General features: G+C 39.3%; 1 protein-coding gene and 1 pseudogene across 5 annotated transcripts; both read right to left on the minus strand.

Annotated features, from left to right (window-relative positions):
• The window catches only part of LOC123997253, a 29883-nt pseudogene extending 26188 nt beyond the window's left edge, over nucleotides 1–3695 (minus strand).
• A 908-nt stretch (nucleotides 3696–4603) lies between these two features.
• On the minus strand, nucleotides 4604–21378 carry LOC123997179 (DAZ-associated protein 1-like). Of its 5 annotated transcripts, none has more exons than XM_046301308.1 (13): nucleotides 21234–21378; nucleotides 19996–20036; nucleotides 19175–19341; nucleotides 18580–18645; nucleotides 17493–17597; nucleotides 17162–17210; nucleotides 13387–13469; nucleotides 10935–11082; nucleotides 10651–10680; nucleotides 10060–10212; nucleotides 9323–9490; nucleotides 6659–6751; nucleotides 4604–5530 (listed from the first exon to the last, which is right to left on the minus strand). In XM_046301308.1, exons 1-13 carry the CDS (start codon nucleotides 21263–21265, stop codon nucleotides 5358–5360), a joined length of 1308 nt encoding a protein of 435 aa, XP_046157264.1. In that variant the 5' UTR covers nucleotides 21266–21378; the 3' UTR covers nucleotides 4604–5357. The 5 variants fall into 5 exon arrangements, with proteins under 5 accessions (XP_046157264.1, XP_046157263.1, XP_046157268.1 ...); XM_046301307.1 differs by having other exon boundaries at nucleotides 17493–17600; XM_046301312.1 differs by having other exon boundaries at nucleotides 17493–17600; nucleotides 21206–21318.

The raw sequence follows: 21378 nt of genomic DNA on the forward strand, positions 1-21378 counted from the left end.
GCGAGCTACAATGGATGTAGTCAATATAACTATTTGTTCAGCACTTTTGAAATGTAGTGACAGAATTCATAACATGGGAAATCCTTACAGTATTCTCCCTGTACACCAATTCAGAACTGTAGGGTATATAAATGGGGCAAAAAGCAGACAATGAAAGCTCTTACAATAATCGAGGATGACATTTCTCTAAAACAGGCTATGTGCACCACCAAGTCAGAACAGTAGGCTAAGTTATAAGGGGGAAAGGGACCAAATTAGTATGGTGAGGCACATACTAACAGCTCACTACACAACATACACTTAGTATTACTTTGTTAGCCACAATATACATATCTCCCTGGCATAATACATAATTTATGCAACAGCATACAATACATTTTTGGAATCACCTTGTGCTGACTTGAACAGGAAGGTGGTGCGGCAGTCCTTCTTGGGGGCAAATTCTGTCACCAAACTTTGTCATCTAAGTCTGGCATTCTCTGGATTTATTGTGCTTTCAAGACAACTGGGACGTCAGAATAAAAAAAGATAGAATCATGACGTCAGTGATCTTCAGGTCGGAGCTCTAGAAAGAGGACCAAGTTCCTGACTTGGAATTCCGAGTTGGATGACCGTTCAAAATGTATTTTCCCAGTCGGAGCTCGTTGTTTTCAAAGTTCCAAGTTGTCTTGAACTCACTGAACTCTGAGATTTCCCAGTTCCGTGTTTCCAGTTGGTTTGAATGAGGCAGAAGTCATGCTGGATTGACAGCATGGCCAACGTATTCAACCTTTTCTGGCCCATGGTTTTGCATGTGAACGTTTATCCTTCTAAGCTTTGAAAAGAGACCCTTAAAACCAGACTTGAACCACACACCCTCTCTACCGAAAAGCCGGCTACTGATTGCTTTGAAATGCTTGCAGTTAGCCACTGACTCCTTCCAAACCACTCATTGTTGAATTTGCAAATTCCAACTTGTGTAATGTTTATGTCCAATGGCAGATGAACTCTGATACGTTTTATCTGTAATTTCACTTCTTATGACAAGGACTGAAAAGGATTTGCCAGTAGATTGTCGACTTGATTCATGATGATGACTGCTTGTCTCGCTTGCTAAGATTTTGAAAGCATGATGGTGAAATTATCAGTCCAATCAAAGCTATGGTAGATAACGTGATTTGACCTGTGGCCATTGACCTTGAGCCTTCTTGGATGTAACTCTGTGGCAGCACCCAAAGGGCTTGAACTTTCTTAATCTCCCTGTAGATTTTGCAATGATGTAGTGTCCCCATGAGTGAGAGAACACTGAGACAATCACGGCGCAACTAGAGAACATTACCAGCCCATATGCTCTGTATTTTCCGCTGGCTGCCCCACCACCACAGAAACCACTGAGCTAGGCTGAAACACCTGTATTTTGGAGCTGCTTTACTCAAGAAAGCAAAAAAAGAGACCATGTTTGTATGTGGCTTTATTAACTCAATTTGTTATTTTTAAATTGGCAAACTGATATTTGGCACATATTGATGCCAAAATAACATGCAAAACAGAATAAAAGAAATGCAGCAGCCTACAATAAATTGGCCAATACAGCAGTTGACCTCTAACTTCCATTATCAACTAAATAATATACATAGGACTAAAGCCGACAAAATAAAAATAGGATAATTTGTTTGTGGGAGGATAAACAGCCCCACCTGCCCTGAATGATGGGTCACCCCTGAGAGAGATTAACAGATTGAAAGAACCTGAATGTTCATCGGGATATTTTATACTGTTTTTATTTGTGGGCTTTAGGCCTAAGTATTTTATTTAGTTGATGATGGAAGTTAGAGCCTATTGGCCAATGCAGCTGTATCTCAGTTTCTAGTGCTCATTTATTTAGCTGCCAATGGATCACCTTGTATCAATGTTTCCATATGGGAAAGGCTGGTGCTCTTGCATAAGTTGAATTTAAACTTTTAGATTGCTATCATTTTAATTCAGATTTTTATAATGAACCATGCGACAATCATTTTGAGGAAAGAAACCCTTCTTATAGAAATGAAACTGTTTCACGAAAATGCGTACATAAAAAATAAAGAGGGCACGACAAAGCCTGATCCCCTTCAAGAAACTGAAAAGATTTGGCATGGGTCCTCAGATCCTCAAAAGGTTCTACAGCTGCACTATCAAGAGCGTAGTGCGTATGGCCCAGTACATCACTGGGGCCAAGCTTCCTGCCATCCAGGACCTCTATATCAGGCGATGTCAAAAAAAGGTCCAAAAAATGGTCGAAGACTCCAGCCACCCTTGTCATAGACTGTTCTCTCTGCTACCGCACGGCAAGCGGTACCGCACGGCAAGTCCAAAAGGCTTCTTAACAGCTTTTACCCCAAAGCCATAAGACTCCTGAACAGCTAAACAAAGGGCTACCCAGACCCATATTTTACACTGCTGCTACTCTCTGTTTATAATCTATGCATAGTCACTTTAACTCTACCTACATGTACATATGACCTCAATTACCTCGACGAACCGGTGCCCCCGCACATAGCCTCGCTTGTTATTTTACTGCTGCTGTTTAATTATTTGTTAGTTTTATTTTCTATATTAAATGTTTTACTTATCTATTTTTACTTAACACTTATTTGTCTTTCTTTCTTAACTTCTTAACGCATTGTTGGATAAGGGCTTGTAAAGTAAGCATTTCACTGTAAGGTCTTCTTCACCAGTTGTATTCGGCACATGTGACAAATCAAATTGGATTTGATTTGAATGTTCCTGAGTGGCGGAGTTACAGTTTTGACTTGAATCTGCTTGAGAATCTATGGCAAGACCTTAAAATGCGATGATCAACAACCAATTTGACAGAGCTTGAAGAATTCGTATAGGAATAATATTGCACAATTGGCCAAATATTGCACAATCCAGGAGTGGAAAACCTTTAGAGATTTACCCAGAAAGACTCACAGCTGTAATCGCTGCCTGAAGTGATTCTAATATGTATTTACTCAAGGGGTTGAATACTTATCTAATCAAGATGTATTATTGTTTTAAATTTCATATATTTATTTCTTACAAATGGCATTTAGACATAAGTAGACTGTTTGGACCTGCAAGAAGTTGTGCCACAGATCGAGTCTTTTCAGGAGGATACAAAACACACGGACTTGGATTAGATATTTCAAAGGTATTTCATCCCGGGGCAAAACGAACAAATTGCCATCAATCTAATGATCTAATACACTCGATCAAACAGGCTTCACTGCACACGATTATACATCTTATAAAGCAATACACTCATTCAAACAGGGGTCACTGCACACGCACACAGGCAACTTCAGACTATATACACCATTCTAACGGTCATGATGCGTTATGAGCACAAACAAAAAAACTATTATTGACTGCAAAGAGATCTGATATTGAGTCCCTATCAGTCTGCCCTCCATATTCGTTACAACAGATGTCAGTTCAATGTCTAGTATGGATTTACATTTGGTTGAGTTGTCAACTAACATGAATTCAACGTGAAATCAACCAAACATGTCACCCTGTCATTGGATTTAGGTTAAAAGTAGGGTGAAAAAATTATGAAATGCCCTTACTTGTGTTGAAACAACGATAATTCAACCAGTTTTTGCCAAGTGGGAACGTTCTTCGTAGCCTAGTAGTCGAACACTTTCCATAATCTACATACAGTAGTTTAGAGAGTCTAACAGCTAGGCCTATGGCGAAAGGGAAGTTCAGAATGGGGGGAACCAAAATTATGTGCGCTAAAAGAGTAACGATTTCCTTTTTACTAAAACCAATTCTAAAGTAGTTTCACCAGGTCCTCCAACTCGTGCATTTTAAATTGCACAGCAGAGAGCCAGGGAGGCATGCAACCAAACCCTTGAATCTTGAAATTTAACTGCGACTTTGTTCTCGAAACATTGACGTTTAATTTCAACGTTATTCTCGATATAAATGGTATTTAAGAGAAAATTCACGTAAAAGTTCTGTGCATTGAGGCAAAATAATATTTAATGATGGCTATTATGTGGTTTTACCATGTGAGACCAAGTGGGTTTGAAAATGTAATCTGCACAATGCATTTGTTAGCTTGCTGAGCTAAAGCCTATAGGCATTTTATTGGAGAGATAAAACCATAAATCAGGGGTATTACACTTTTAATCTACTAGGTCCAGAGCCAGCTGTTTTTCAGTTGTATCGGATTAATTGCACCTACCTGGTGTCCCAGTTCTAAATCTGTACCCGATTAGAGGCGAACGGAGAAAAAGAAAGAGCCGTGGAACTGGCTACGAGGTCCAGAGTTGAGTTTGAGGGGCCTATGTGTACGCAAATATATCTTTATTTTTTTAGAGGGCCCAACCCTGTTTGGGTTTGACATGTTCAGGTTTTTGTTGATATTGAGGGAACCTGGTCCATGACTGTCATTCTACTTAACCCTTGAAAGTGACCATGGGTGTTATTTTCCCCATAGACTGTCGCTACCCCAGAAACAACACAGCCTACCCCTTGATGGTTCATGCAATGCCCCCCCCCCAAAATTGTGTAAAGGGATCCTAAACAGAATATACACCAAGCATATCAAACATTAGGAACACATTCCTAATATTGGCAGCAACAAGAGGCAGGATATCTTTAAAACATTTATTTGAAATAAATTCCTTTCTTTTTGCATAAGTGCAAAATGCACTCAAAAACAGCCACCTGAGGGAAGTCTACATTTAAATAAAAAAACAAGCAAAGTGTACATTTTTTTGTACAAAATTCTCTTTAAAAAAATTGCAGTTTGTGTATAATATATATTCATATTTTCCAAACTTTAAAACAAAGACTCAGAAAATAAAACACAATCCACCAAATTAAAAACATTTTCCCTAAAATTTAAAGCTGATAACTTTAGACCCTGTTTTCAGTTCTGTATCTGGCATAAATATACATATGTCTCTCTCACATACATACATACATACATACATACATACATACATACATACATACATACATACATACATACATACATACATACATACATACATACATACATACATACATACATACATACATACATACATATTCTCTGTGCTAGTGTTTGACCAGACAATCAAAACCTATTGCAAAGTAGTAAAGTCCTACTTTAAAACATGTGGGGAGAAACAAAGTTCCTTTCACTTCAACATTTGAAAGAAAGGTTATGCAAAAATCAACTTTTACATCATGTGACATTGTAACAGAAGTAAATTGGAATCCCTGGTTTTATGAGAGTTCACTTTTCCCCCCAAATTGTGTCAATTTGTGTTCCAAAAAACAAATACAGAAATCCAGTTTTGCTTATGACCAGAACACATTTCCCTGACTTTAGAACTGAGCGCTGTGGCGGTCGGAGACGCTCAGCGTCGGTATGGATGAAAGCCCGTTACGTTGTGATTCTGTCCTCGAGCAAAAGCGGCTGCTGTAGGCTGGGGGCCCGCCGCCGGTTGTGCTGTTGGTGCCCCATATGAAGCGGTCTGCTGGCTGGGATCTGCGAAAGTATGGCCAAACCCACTCAGGTCCTGACCATAACCTGTGGGGGTGGGTGAAGAACAGGGGTTCATTATCACAATCATAAATAGTGCTCATAAACAAACAGATTCTAACCAGCTAGGTGAAAGTCCCTTATTTTACCCAAAATAAATACAGCATTGATCATGGTTTCAGGGCTTTTAATGTTCATGTTAAATATAGTCTTCCTTCATGAGCCTTCATGAACCAAAAGTCGGAGTTTGGTTAGGCAGTTAAGAATGAGTGCTTCCAGTTTAAATCAATTGGTCTATTATTTTTAGGATTCAAAATATGTAATCTGAACTGTTATGAGAAGAATCAACAAAAGGAAAACAGTATAAATGCTTAACAGGTTTTAAATTTTTTGAATACACTGGATGGCTCCATCTCCCTGCAATCCACTGTAGTCTGAGAAGCAGAGAACTGCATAGACGTTCAGTGCAGATCCAACTCATGTCGGACAGAGTAACGAAAAAAGAAAATAAATGAAACAGAAAATGGTAGAACACAAGCAAACTTTCCCACAAGGTGCTCAAAGCGCTACAAGGCTAGAAGAAACATGTGGAAGAGCAGACCTAACAGAAATCAAATAGATATCGGACATTCATTCACCAGCCACAGGTGTTTGTTTCTTCATACAAACTTTGCTCTGATTATCATTTATCTGTCAAAGGAGAGGACAGCATATGGGAAAAACAATAATTGACTGCTAACACTTTCAACAACAGAGAGCAAAATAAAAACGTTAATTATAGTATACCATGAACACATTTTGCCAATTAAATATATATATTTTTTTTAACCAGAAAAGGCAGAGTGAGAGAGGACAAACAAATCTGAGGACACAGGTGTTGTTGGAATAATAAACTACAGCTACAATAGGAAATGAGACATTAACATTCAACAGGCATGGAACCCTGTTAATTTATTTATTATTCATATTGTGAGATATGGTCACGCAATAAGAACTCAATCTCAAATCATTGAATACCGTAGCTGTATTTTAGTTTACTCTAGAAGTATGTACTTTGTATGCACAAACATACAAAAGCACATACAGGGGGAAAGGGACGCAAAGGAACGTAGCAGCTATACGACTTTATACTGAACTGTACTTCTGGTGGTTGGAAAAGACAATGCTCACACCTACCTGCACTACTTCCTCCCTGCACATCCTGACCATTACTGTGAGAAGGACGCGTTGGTCCGTAGGAAGAAGGCTCCTGAGGGTAGATACTCAGGCCTATCAGGGAGACGAGGAGACTAGGTTGACGTAGCCCAGATAGTCCACTTTAACATTGTCGCCTTCTTAGACCTGCCACTATGGCTTGGCTTAACACTTAATTATTACACTCCCACTGACTGCCTGCTCTTAAGACTCCTACCATCACTGCACACATCCACCTGGAATTACAAACACATAGGGTGAATGGGGGGGGGGGGGGGGGGGCACTACTTGCTAATGCCCTTTGCCGCCTATGGTTACCTTACTAAACAATTCTAAAGTAGGCAGCTAATGCTAACGGTAAAAGAGCAGGATGGGTAGGCAAAGCACAAGCATGAAACACTGAACAAGATGGGAATCTCAACTGACAGTCACAGGGATATATTCAACTGATGCAGTGCATTCGGAAAGTATTCAGACCTCTTGACCCCCACCCCCCCCCTCTACACACCCATACCCCATAATGACAAAGCAAAATCAGGTTTAGAAATGTTTGCAAATGTATTAAAAATAAACATCATATTTACATAAGTATTCAGACCCTTTACTCAGTACTTTGTTGAAGCACCTTTGGTAGCGATTGCAGTCTTGAGTCGTCTTGGGTATGACACTAAAAGCTTAGTTGGCACACCTGCATTTGGGGATTTTCTCTCATTTCTCTAAACAGAGGTCTCTCCAGAGATGTTAGATCGGGTTCAAGTCCGGGCTCTGGCTGGGCCACTCAAGGACAAAGCGACTTGGCCCGAAGCCACTCCGGTGTTGTCTTGGCTGTGTGCCTAGGGTCGTTGTCCTGTTGGAAGGTGAACCTTCGCCCCAGTCGGAGGTCTTGAGTGGTCTGGAGCAGGTTTTCATCAAGGATCTCTGTACTTTGCGCTGTTCAGCTTTCCCTCGATCCTGAGCCTCCCAGTCCCTGCCGCTGAAAAATATCCCCACAGCATGATGCTGCCACCATGCTTCGCCATAGGGATGTTGCCAGGTTTCAAGTTCAATCTTGGTTTCATCAGACCAGAGAATCTTGTTTCTCATTGTCTGAGAGTCCTTCAGATGTCTTTTGGCAAACTCCAAGCTGTCAGTTATGCGCCTTTTACTGGGGATTGGCTTCCGTCTGGCCACTACCATGAAGGCCTGATTGGTGGAGTGCTGCAGAGATGGTTGTCCTTCTGGAAGCTTCTCCCATCTCCAGAGGAACTCTGGAGCTCTTTGAGTGACCATCGGGATCTTGGTCACCTCCCTGACCAAGGCCCTTCTTTCCTGATTGTGCAGTTTGGCCGGGCGGCCAGCTCTAGGAAGAGACGTGGTGGTTCCAAACTTATTCCATTTAAGAATGAGAGGCAACTGTGTTCTTGGGGACCTTCAATGCTGCAGAAATGTTTTTGGTATAATTCCCCAGATCTGTGTTGACACACAATCCTGTCTCAATTTCCAGTCTCATAGCAAAGGGTCTGAATACTTATGTAAATAAGGTATTGGTTCTTTATTTTGAATAAATGTGCTCAAATTTCCAAAACCTGTTTTGAGTTTGTCATTATTGGGTATTGTGTGTAGATTGAATAGGAAAAACATTTAATCTATTTTAGAATAAGGCTGTAACGAAAAAATGTGGACAAAGTCAATGGGTTTGTATACTTTCCAAATGCACTGTACTATTTTGAATATACACGTATAAGATACACTTATAAGAGCTATTAACAAAACAAGATATCTAGGTCTGTCTCTCCCCACAGATTTTTGTTCCCTCTGACAAATGCCAGTGGGGACGAGGAGGGGGAGACAGAATTAACTAACTAAGCAACATACATTAACCTTTCAAAAAGCAAGGATTTACCAAGGCATTTTGCTTACTAAGGAGGAAGAGGCCTTATGCAAGAGCCCCTCAGTTGATGACAATGCTGGATTTGTACTCAACATGGTACAATAAATATAATTGGAGGAATTGAAAAAAAATCCTGATACAGTGCCTTCAGTCTTCTCATATAAGCTTTCATATTTGTTTGTGGGGAAAGATTGGTCTGAAAACTATTACTCTCAGGAGAAAAATAATCTACAGGATCCATCGACACCATGGAGCTCATGCCAGGAGAGAAAAGCCAGCCAAGTCAATAACAAAAATGGAACAGTTGGTCAAACTGCCTGTAACCTTTGCCAGTAAAATACAATATCTTCCTTGGTCTATGTGCAGTTTGGTGGACATTCCAACTCTTCTCAAAAACAAGATTTCTAGGTAGGATGATCTAATTCAAACCTATCATTGGTTACCCAGCCACATCATTACACAGCCCTAACTGGAATATTCTAAAAAAGGTGACACTGAAGAGTCCTGGGTATGGTGGGACTTCTATAGTATCTTCGTGGCCAAGCCGTGGGGGGGGGGTATATATGTATGCAAGTGTGCATATGTCGTGGTTAAAGCTACATGGTACCAAAGGGGCGAGCACCTGCTTGTTTTAGGGTTGTAGTAATGAGCTTAGGCTAGGGAGGAGGGGTTGTTTGAACCAATAAAGCATCCAACAAAATGGATCTATCCAGTATAAGCCATAATAACAGCAATGCTGAGGGTGGGGCTAGGGAATGCATGGAGGCTCTACTTACCATACTGGCTGTAAGGGAAGTCTGGCTGTCCCGTGGGTGCTTTGCTGATGTCCTGAGTAGGTGCTGTAGCTGGAACAAACCCTAGCGGCCCTGTTACCGGAGTCGTGGGCGGGGGCGGCACTCCTTGTGGGGCATACTGCTCACCTTGTGGCGTGCCAAAACTGTACCCTAAACCAGTGCCAGATGGAAGAGTAGTTATGCTGTACATTCTGAACTATGAAAGATCACCTGTAAGATATATTTCCATTTTATTATAATCAAAATAATCATACAACCTTTGTCAGCTAGGCAGTAGGGTTGGACGATATTAGAAAGTAATCATATACTGGTGGTATTAAAAAATGATATATTGTGAAGACGATATTTAACGTTCTTGTGAAGATAAAAATGGAGAACTAAGCGTGTTACTGTTGGTGTTACATTATTGTTAGTGCTGCAGACAAGCTATTCATTTCTTCGAGACAAAGCTGGTGTTGAAATTATTTTCCTCCATTTTTTACCTGACTTAACGATGCCCGCATTTGAAACTCGTGCTGACATTTAAGTTTTTTGTGGAGGAATTTGTACATATGTGCAAACACTCATCATAAAGCAATGATTTTTTTTTTTTTTTTTTTACAAAACACACATTTTTGGGGACATAATATTGTTAATTGCAATATTGGCAATATGAAAACAAACCATTTACATAAATAGAAAAAATGCTTTTCTTATGACAATACATTTCAGATACTGACCGAACTGAGGTGGTGTGCTGTATCCCTGTTGAGCGTAGGCCTGAGGTGCACCAAACCCCCCCGGCGGGGTCGTTGTGACGAGGAATGCGTTGAACGGTGATGGGGGCTGGACGGGAGCTCCACGGCCCACAGATAAAGGGGGCCCGTACCCACCTGAGTCAGAGAAAACACAACAGTTACTGAATATGGGATGACAGGTGTCTATTGGTACATTTTTAGTCTTGGATATATCCTGGTTGAAATCCACCGTTAGTAGAGGCTGCATATTAGATAACATTTTCACCGCTAGGGTGGTATGATACAAGACTTACGCAAGGGTGAAGAGTGTTAAGAATAATGATAATTTCCCTCTAGAGACAGATAATGGACTTCGAGTGCCCTCAGGTATCCCAGCTGTCACCGTGATAACACTGGTGCTTAACTGACATTACCCAATTCATCAATATGGAAAATATAAAGTGCAAGGCAACTGTCTATGACACAATACTTTCTTGATAAGTTAACCATCACAAGACAATAGATAACTATTTTTAAAAAGCTAGTTAGTGCGAGATATCCAAAACAATCAAATGATTCAAGGACAAAACGTACCCATGGGCTGGCCTGTAGACACCCAAACTCCTTCAAAAGAGAAAATAGTTTAGTATTTTGCTGGCACAAAAACAATTCTTCAATATGCAATTTGTAACTATAGTATGTTGATCATTCCTCAAAGTAAAGTTTCAATGTGGACCTAGAAATACAATGTTAATATTATTTAGAAAAGCAATCAGGAATTTTTGCAATACTATATTTCTCCTAGGTATAATAGAATGTCATGTTCCTGGTCTGCCAGAACGAGCCAGGTTCTCTGCTCTGGCTGGTCTCCCACTCACCCGGAGGCCCATAACTCTGCTGCCAGCCCTGGGCAGGCTGTGCCGACCAACCATTGGCTGCACTCAGGATGCCTCTGGGTCCCCATTGGTTAAGTTCAAACTGGCCAGGAGCTTTGTTGTCCCGAGGTTCAGCCCTTTTCACTTCCACCTGGACAAAGGACAAGGAGGGCACAATTTGCAAGACCAGCAGTTTATAACCAAAATACCTTCCTTACCTGATCTCACCCATTACTAATATATCTCTTCAACATATCAGCTTGAGAGTGTTTCAGTTTTACATCTTATCTGGGCCATTACACTTGTGCCTAATGCTGATCAATACTTTAAGGGGAGTTGCGTAACAATATGTTTCTCAGGTACTTCAGTCACAATAAGATATTGCTTAATAGTTGGTTAAATAATTTAGAATAAAGCATAAAATAGTAATTGATTTAAAATGGTGCAAAAATGTCATACATTTTACAAAAATCAGTCTGAGAAACATATTCATATTTCCTGTTTTTGTGCCCTTTAACTTTGATAAAAACATTTATCGGAAGGTAAAGACTTACCTTTTCCCAGCTAACGTTTAAAGAATCTCAATTATATTTAACTTGTAGTAGAACTTCAGAGGGAGATGGATGTACAAAGAAATGTATCATATATATCAGAAGAGGTAAAACATGCAGACAATAGAAATGGACAGTCATAAGTCAATTTAAAAATGAATCTTCATACAGTGTCAGATAATGGAGAAAATTGCAATGGTGCTCAATTGACTAATACCCATCTGATTTGCTCATCTCACACAGAATAGAAGCACTTGGTATTGGCCTGGACTAATGTTCAATGAGGTTGAAAAGCCAAATCATTTTGTATCACACCAGATGGTTTGTGAGGCTACCAGCCCTTATCTGCCCTATAAAATAGTAGCTTCACTTGTTGTAGCCAGCCAGAGATACCAGCAGTTTACCAAAGCGACACATGGGTTTAAAAACTACATGGTGGGGAAGAGGGGGGGGGGGGTAGACAAAAATAGACTAGGCTCTATGGAGGTTGAGTTATTGGGGTCACCTTGCAAAATGAATCTCAATTTTCCCCCTGCTTTAAGGCGGTGCCACTTTCTTTGCCTCGCCTCTTTCTTCTCTGTCGACCTAATTACAAGCACGTTTCCAAGAGTGGCCCTCCGTCTATAGACAACTACCTGGGTCTTCTCCCACGGGCATCGTGGCTGGGAGTGATGGATACCATGACTTCAATACACTACCCAACAGCGGAACTGGGATTTTGTCCCACAGTTTGATGTGCTCCACTTTCTAATTTTGTAACTTATATCCCTTGCCTCCCTCAAGTCTAAGCCAAAGGTAATGTCAACTCAAGATCAAGCCAAGCCCCAATTCTTTCTGGAAATCAGGACAGTCAAGGAGTCGGTAAGAGGATAGCATAAAGTAGGTAGGGTCCCATATATCAATTATGAACAGACATGAGTTCAACTATGAAAAATGGGTCCATATGTCATTGTCCACTTAAATATTCTCTTTCAATCAAAGATAAATATTGTGTAATCACACTATTGAATGCACATTTTCCAAATTAATTTTTTGTCAAGATAATGAATGCTATAGGAAAGGACATCTCAGAAGTAGTTATGCTAATTGTTTATGATAAAACTACAAATCATTCATGACTGAATATAACACACTAAAATAAAAACTACTGGTATCACAGAACTGTGGCTTCAGGCACCCAATTATCTAAGAACTTGCCGCTGGAAGGAAGTAGTGGATGATAGGGGCTTAAAAGACGGCGTGGATAGCCCTAGAAAAAGGCCCACCCATTTTGGTTCTCAGATGTGGTTGACACAGTATGGAGATTCTTAAACTGGGGTCACTTAATTTAGGTTCTTTAGGAAATATATCAAATAACTCAAAAAGTAAGTGACCTGCCAACAAAATAATCAAAAAAGAAAAAAATAACTGAACAAGACCAATCCTTTAGGTGATTTCTCTGTGGTAAAATAAAGCATTTTAGGCTAAACTCTTATCTCCCATTATATGCTCCAAAACTGGCCACTCCCTTGAATCTCCAAAGCCAGGGCAAGTATTGTTTGAAGTAAGATATCGAATACCTTTCACAACCTAAAGGAGAGGTCAAAATAAACAAAGCCTTGGGCGAATACAGAAGTTGTCACTAATATTTCAGGAGGGGTGACCAAGTATTCTTTACAACAAGTACAAGGTCAACCAGGCCATTGAAATGTTACGTGATCCAGAAAACAATTGTGACCTGATCTTTTAGGAAAATCTTCAGCCATGTCATTAAAATATGGAGTTAAGAACTTTAGGCCTTCAAATCTCATTGGTGGCCCCTGAAAATAAGAGCTGTAACTCAAAGTTAACAGCAGCAAACAATGCATCCCGTCGCCCAAGCCTCAGTTTGATCTTGAGGGTAAAATAAAACTACAACTACACACTTTTTTGCCCATGATGTCGTGAAAATGCATGTTGACAGCCTGGTCCACTGATTGTTCGGCCTCGAAAGTAATAAATCCAAAACCTAGCCAACGACCAAGAGTGAATCAAGGTAGCAGGGTGTTGTGACAACACAAGATGAAGAACAGTATTGTGCTCAACAAGACAAGGATCCATCAAGACTGAGCTGGAGGCTCCTGGGGTTCAGATGATGTCACTGACTTGCAGCGATACACAAGCTGAAGTCTGAGGCCCGAGGCACTTGTATCATCAAAGATAAACTTTGCACCAATCCTTTCCATGAACAACTAAGGTTTCAGCTGTTTTTTTATTTTTATTTTTTACTTCTAACACAGCAATGTCTCCTTGTTCTGTATTCATGTATTATATAGGGGTTTGAAAATGTAATGTAATATATCAAATTGTAATATATTTCTATCCAGTGCAGTCAGTTGAACTACTGAGGAATATAAAAACTATAAAGATTTCATGACACTTAAGTAGTTTCAGAGCATTCATGTATGCATTGGGTGCCAATTGGCCCAGCTGTATTGATGTTAGTTCTTTTCATCCAAACCCCAACTTGATCTGCCCCTTGGTATATTGCTGTGAAGCACAATCTGGCAGCATCCATTGTTAATGCATAACAAAACAAAAAAATGGAGAAACAGAAACTGTACAATGTCTAAAGCTTTTTCAAGTTTTCCCAAATGTGGTTTTATGTTTAGAGTCAGCCAGGATAAGCCTAAATGGAAAATTACAATATTGCTTACAACAGCAACACAAAGATATAGGCCATTTTGTCTTACGAAATGTGTAAGTAATAACTAATGATGCTGTCAAGAGTTTGCATGGGGGATAAACAAAGTTCCCGTCAAACATGGTGAAAAACCCAATGGTGTAAGTATTAAACTCTTACTGTACAAAATCAAAACCCTGAAATGAAGGCTTTGATAAGGTGATTGACTGTGAAGCCTCTCATGGCTTTTCATTGAACTGCATAGAGCCTGGGTTATTCTAACAAATCAAATCTAAACTTTAATTGGTGGTGTACACAGTTTTGCAGATGTTATTGCAGATGCAGCGAAATGCTTGTTTCTAGCACCAGCAATATCAAGCAAAAACACCATTCATCTCAATGACTACAGTCCCTGCATGATATTAAAAATTACTCTAGCTGAACCTATGAATATACAGCACTGTAATTGAATCCTTCATTTAATTGTACATTTAGAAGCCCAACATTGGCAAATGTCCTGGTTCTGATAAAGTCTTGTGATTTTTTTGTGGTGATAAAAACTTTCCACAGTACTTGAGTTATGCAGCAGCAGCAATAGCCCACTACAGTGAACCAGTTTAATTTTGATAAACTCATACCAGTGGCAGAATTGGGTTGTGAGAAAATCTCCACTCTGGGACCTAACCTGATTCCAATTAAATGTCCTTTGAGACAACCGAGAATTTGAAACCGCTAATATTATTTCAAGCTGTCCCAAGCTGCCTGATCTACAACTATAAATATCATCCATCGATGACTTGTCCTTAATCTAGATTCAAAACTTAGTTTAAGCATTTGCAAGCAAACATTCCTAGACAATCTACCCAAAACAAATGGTGTCAAAACCCCCCAAAAAACTCAAGTTCATAACCATGATGAATCTAAACTTTGTATACACCCCAAATTGACAGCCTGCACATTCCATTTTTCATTCAAACATCTGGCCTGTACCTCTGTGATACCACTCAGTACACAATAACCTAAAGGAGAAAAGACAAATCTTAAGAGACACCGTTAATCACATTCAAACCATTCACAAGGAGAAGGACAGAAAAATTTAAATAGGAAGGGCTTATACTTACAAAAATACTTAACTTTCTACATACAGGAAAACACTTAATATATATATATTTTAAATCCGAAGTCTAAATTTAACAAAATAAAACTTAGCTTAATACTGAATGTTTAAAAGTATTTTAGTAACAGAAAAGTCTGGATATTATGCTTGATTATGTTAATGTCATTGCTGTGCAACATCGTGTAAATTCGGATGAAAAACTATTCTGCTTGTCTCCCCAAAGAGATCAAGGGGTACTAAAGTAGAAGAGAGGTAATAAATGACAGAAGTCATTGACTGGGACAAGTGCAGAAGAAACAGCTCTGAGCAAACTACCCAACCTAATGTAACCTACATCTAGTCTAAACAGTTCTGAGCTAACTGACCAGACTAATCAACATCCACCCATGCTTGTCTTGTCATTCTAGGGGTGTGTTTACAGCCCAATTCTCATTCAAATGTTTTACTAATTGGTCTTTTGACCAATCAGATCTGAAAATGAGCTGATGTGAAAAGATCCGATGTGATTGGTCAAAAGACTAATTAGTGGAAAGAATATCAAAACCAGGCTGCCAGTGTAAACGCAGCCTAACTATCAACTAATTTACCAGATGAAACTCCTTAATCTGTTCTTCTTAAAAACAATTTCAAATGTCAACCGACTGAAAAAAAGTGAACTGCATCTGCATAATTTAGGGCCATAGGAATTCCTTTCCCCAGCTTCTTCAGGTTTTCCCTCTCAATCGCACTAATAGAAAAAACTAAACTGATGTTGTAAGTCCACAACAATGCTTAAACCACATCAGGAGACCACTTTTGAGTTCTGGGAAAAATTTGAGAAATGTCTTACCCTTTAATTCCAGTGGGCACCTAGTAAGAGTCCGTTTAGTGATGTTTTTGTAGTACACATGATGGTAGAGTTTGCAAAACAAATATCCACTGGATTGATGTAAATAATAATGACATAGCATTCTGCCAGGTAAGCATAGGCTACCATGTAGTTAACATTTAATTGAGAAGGTTTTTGGGAAAGCCTTTCCATCTATCAGAAGATTTTCTCATTAGCATCATCGCTAACCGCGACGCAAAATGATAGCTGCGCGCACCGCACACACAGATGGGGAATTCTCGTTGACTCTTCAGAAAGTTGCAGGAAATACGAATCACTGATGCATTCTGTTCATGTCTTATGATAAACTTGGGCTAATTAATACATTTTCAATACATTTAGTTGATTCGCTACCAAACAAAGTTATATTGTTGAATTCCAATGCGTCCGAATTGAGTCCACGTTTTCTGTATTGCAGGTTTTATAGGTCCTTAATTTTTTTTTTTTTTTTTTAATAATCTGGCACTATGCTGGTGAAGTTCTGTCATTTCAGCATTTAACTCAAAGTACTCAAAAAAGACAAAATGTTAACACTTTTGTCAAATGGTCAAAGTTTTAAATTAGTCAATCCATTTCATTGCTGCCTGAATAATACCACAAAATAATATCAAGATACTGTACTCAAGTACAGTCGTCATGATGAAGCCAATTTATTTCAAACTACATGTAATACTATAGTGTGTTAGCATGTCCCTTAATAAAACATCTAAATGCATCAAAAGCTGATCCGGTCACACAAAGTCAAGATGTTTGAAATGCCTGCAAACTTTCTAAACTTCCTCACCATGTAAATAGGTCTGCATGGGGAAAGCTTTCCGTATTTAATGTAATGTAATGTAAATGTATTTAAGGGTGACATCCATTACAACGCCTGTGAATGAATGAATGAATGACGAACAAGATGTTCCACCAGAAGACACAGGTGGGTCTAGCTATAATTGAGCATATGGGGGGGGTGGATTGAATGCAGCTTACTCTCTTTGGGTCAGAATAGTTTGTCATGAGATTTAGAGATGGGAGGTACGGAAGAAAAAAAAAGGGATCAGCTTTTACCTCGGGGCCTCTGTTTTTCCACGTCATAGATCATTACCACCTCTGTGACCTTGGATTCAACAAAGGAGAACATGGGCTGCATTAGGATACAGGGGGGAAAAAATGCTAGTATTGCCATTGCATGCATCTCTCAGTTGGAAAACTAACACATTCTATCAATATCCTCTCCTCATATCCATGGCATTTTAACAGAAAATACTATTTTTCCTGTAGTGTTCCATTAAGCAGTTCCTATATTGGATCCTGTGCAACACATTTAAAACGGTTTTAGGTATTATTTTTTATATAAAAGTTATACAATACCGTAATAGACCATTTTAACAGGACTCACCACTCCAAATCTATTGAAATAGTCCCGGAGTTCAGGTTCACCGCAGTTATGGGGGATTCCGCCGACAAATATCTTCTTTGATTTATTGCTGTCAGCTTTGCTACCCTTCTGAAACAAAGAACGGGATCTCAAAGCCAGATTAAGAATCTGTACAGGTGCATCAAATCCAGGACCGAAAGACTGAAAAACAGCTTCTATCTCCAGGCCATCAGACTGTTGAACAGCCATCACACCATCCCCTGTATTAAGAGAGTAGTACTCATGTAGTAAGTGAAAGACAAAGATAGACTCGCTCGCACCCACACTCACAGCCAACGCTGCTGTCCCATGTATATGAAGACAAACACTGGACTGTTTCTTTCACACCAAGTATTCATAGTGTATTATTCACATAGCTCATTCTAAAATATCTACTACTGTATGTTCGATTTTTGTTAAACCATTTATATACTCAAATCTTGACACGGCTCACTAATATCTTCTGCTTTACATATCATCCTCAGTATATATTTTAGGTGGCATATGGATTGAGTGTAATTTGGGTTGTTATCTGGATTAGTTTGTTAAGACATTTTTTCCTGCATTTTAGGCACTAGTAACAAGCATTATACTGCATTATACCCGCTACAACACCTGCTTAACTGTGTACGCAGCCAATAAACTTGCATTTGAATCACACTGAAGACAATTCACCATCTAGTCAGACAGCGGAGAAGAAATTAGGTTCTCTCATTCTGCCCTGGGGTATAATTCTTCACGTCACATCAATGCAAACACCAGTCCCAAAAGATCAGGGCACACTAGTGCCTTCACTTCAGAGTTACTGAGACAAGCCATTTCAGGATCTCTGCATAAGTGATTTAGTAAAAAAAAGAAAGAAGTCTAACAATTACATTTTAGGCTCATTAGTAGAAGTCATGTTCACAGCAATATGCCTCAGTGTGACAGATGAGATTTCTAGAGGCAGATAGGACCCCAGTTTATAAAAGGACCAAAAGGATACAATTTAATCCATTCTACCAAGGCTTGGTGCCCTATTTCTGTAGAGGACACATGTAGCCCCAACTAATTAAAATACGCCCCTTACCCAGCCATCCTTCGTTCGCACTTTTTCAGGTTGCATTCCTCTGGGAGTACATGGCTTGGGATCAATCTGAAGGCAAGGAATGAAATTGTACATCTCACCCTTCAGTGAAAAATCACCTTCAAATGTTCCCTCCAATTTATCTGGTGAATTAGCCCACTCAATACAGCCACATACAAATTAAATAAATTCCGTGTTATACAATTCAAATTATGATAAGTCAAAGTTGAACTTGTTCCTGTTCATATTGCTGCATAAAGCAACTTGTAGCAAACAAAGCATGTCATGTCCAGCCCACTGCAGTTACATGTTAGTTCAACTAATAGGCATCTGAAGAGGCAACACTTGTTTGGCAAACAGCCTGCTTTCATGTCCATGAATGTCCTTCAGAGCCAGCCTTACATTTACTGAAGATACCAATGCCAGTTATGAATTCCCTACTACTTGCTCTTGCACAGAGTATCATCCACATGTAATACTTCAGATAAAATGTCCACATTCCCATGCAGTGCTTAATTATTCTAATACTTTTAAAAAGGCATAATTGATAAGACACATATTTTACTTTCCTTATTCAAGCTGCAAAGTGCATACTCACATTTCTGCCATCAAGATTATGGGGTTTGGTCTCCAGTACAGTCCGGACACAGTTGGGGTCTTTGAATTTGACAAAACCAAAGCCCCGTGACTGATTTGTGGTTTTGTCCTTCATGATGACACAATCAACTACTTCCCCATACTGCGAGAAATAGTTTCTCAAAGTTTCTGATAGAAAAGAGGACATTGACATGAGTGGGACGATCCGTTACAGGATCCTTTAGGGATACATACATAGCCTAGTGTCCTGACATTATGAGTAATGCGTTTCAAAGTTAACTGAATGCAAAGTATTTAGTATATCATTAATATCCCCATTAGCTGTTGCCAAGGCAGCAGCTTCTCTCCCTGGGGTCCAAACAGACAAAACATTACATCAAACAAAACATTGTGCATTCAAAAGCATGCATCTTTGGAGGCAGGGCATGGAGGTTTCAACAAATAATTGTCATAACAATCACATCGAATTCTTATAATTGCTTTTCTTGTCATTGAAAGCCCCAAGGAAGAACCAAGGAAGGATGCACACAAATACGTAGTACTGTGGCTATTGCTCATAACTTCAGAAAACACTGTCAGAGTGAAGAGCGTGGTGTAAAGACACACTGCCCAATCAAGCATGATACAGAGAAGTGCTCTGGACCATAGCTACAGACAAATTTGCTTAAGACTAGATATGAGCAACTATGAGAAAATCCTGCATGCGTACTTTAATTACAATACACACTAACATGCCACCCTTTGGTACTCCTTCAAGCACAACAGTATGTGCACTGCAATACACCTAATATTGACTGGTTGGTATGTAGACAGCTGACTCACCCTGTGTTGTACTCCAGTCCAAGCCACCCACAAACAGTTTCCTATAAAACGAGAAAAAAAGCATTCCTTTGAATTTAGGCAAAACCTGAGATGGTCCATCATTCCTGGGACACAGGAACACATTCTCAAATGGTTCTGATGCGTTAACATGTGAAAACTGACTGTAACCTCACAATAGATAGTTATTTTACTGCGGGTATATTTCTTTAAGCTGCTGATGATGCATATCAACAAACCTTGCTTTCTACTCAAATACTGGAATAAGGGTGACTTGTTTAGCACCGACAACACCTCTGGTCTTGTTTTGAAACCTTATGCCACGTATACAAGCTAACAAACCAGGCAAGCGAAGATATTAATTTAAGATAGCTAAATTAGCTAACTAAAACATTAATTATCCATTAAACTTGAAAGAGCGTTAGCTAGCGTTACAAATTTGCCTTTAGTTAATCTTATAAACCAACGTTAGCTATATGCCGCAAGTAAAAAATAAAATAGGTAAAATACCATTGCTTCAACTATAATTTGATATGGATAATGTTGACGGATCAAACCAATATTATTACAATGCTCTCAATCTTATGCCCTGAAGTCAGTTCTCTATCAAATTCAAGAGTAACAGCGCAATATTAGCTATCTCCAGCAACTAGCCACAATTGAAAGTTAACTAGCTTCTGGTATATTTTTTTAAGCATGTAGTGTTAACTAACGTTATATTCTGTCAACTTCAATCAAACTTGAAATTGCCTACTCCACAAAACGAAGATATCACCAGGAGTCGACACTTGGCTAACGTTACCGTGCCGTATTGGTACTTCACCACTTTGCTAGCTAGTTAACGTTAGCTGCTAACGCTAGAGAGCCACTTTGTTTTGGTTTATATTTATTGTGTTGTTAGTTAACTAACTAGCTGAATAGTTGAGTATTTCAATTAATTATTCAATGACACCATGTAAACATTACTTTTGACTAGCTATCTAGTTACCTAAACCAATGTCATGCATGTTTCCAAATTATTCTTAACTAGCTAGGCTAAAGTCAAGTAACGTTCGCAAACTAGCTAGTTAACGTTAGTTACCAGTAGTTATAAATATAAAAACGCTAGCTAACGTTAGCTAGCTGAGTAAAAGTGGTGATGCAGGTAATATCTATCACAGTAATTCATTGATTGAAGTTAAAATGCAAAGGAGTATATACTTATATAACTAACTCTCTCTTAGGTGGCGATCACATCTTACCCAACTTCATCTCCGGCTAAATTGCTGTTCATTTCTAAGACTAGTGCAGGGAACGGGTATGCTGTCACTAGTTTATTGCTTCAGTACTGCTCCTCTCGAGGAAGGTCACTCCGCTTTTGGTTCAAACTGAATCTGCGCAATGACG

This window comes from Oncorhynchus gorbuscha, linkage group LG15, assembly GCF_021184085.1.
Source record: "Oncorhynchus gorbuscha isolate QuinsamMale2020 ecotype Even-year linkage group LG15, OgorEven_v1.0, whole genome shotgun sequence".
NCBI classification, from domain to species: Eukaryota; Metazoa; Chordata; class Actinopteri; order Salmoniformes; family Salmonidae; genus Oncorhynchus; species Oncorhynchus gorbuscha.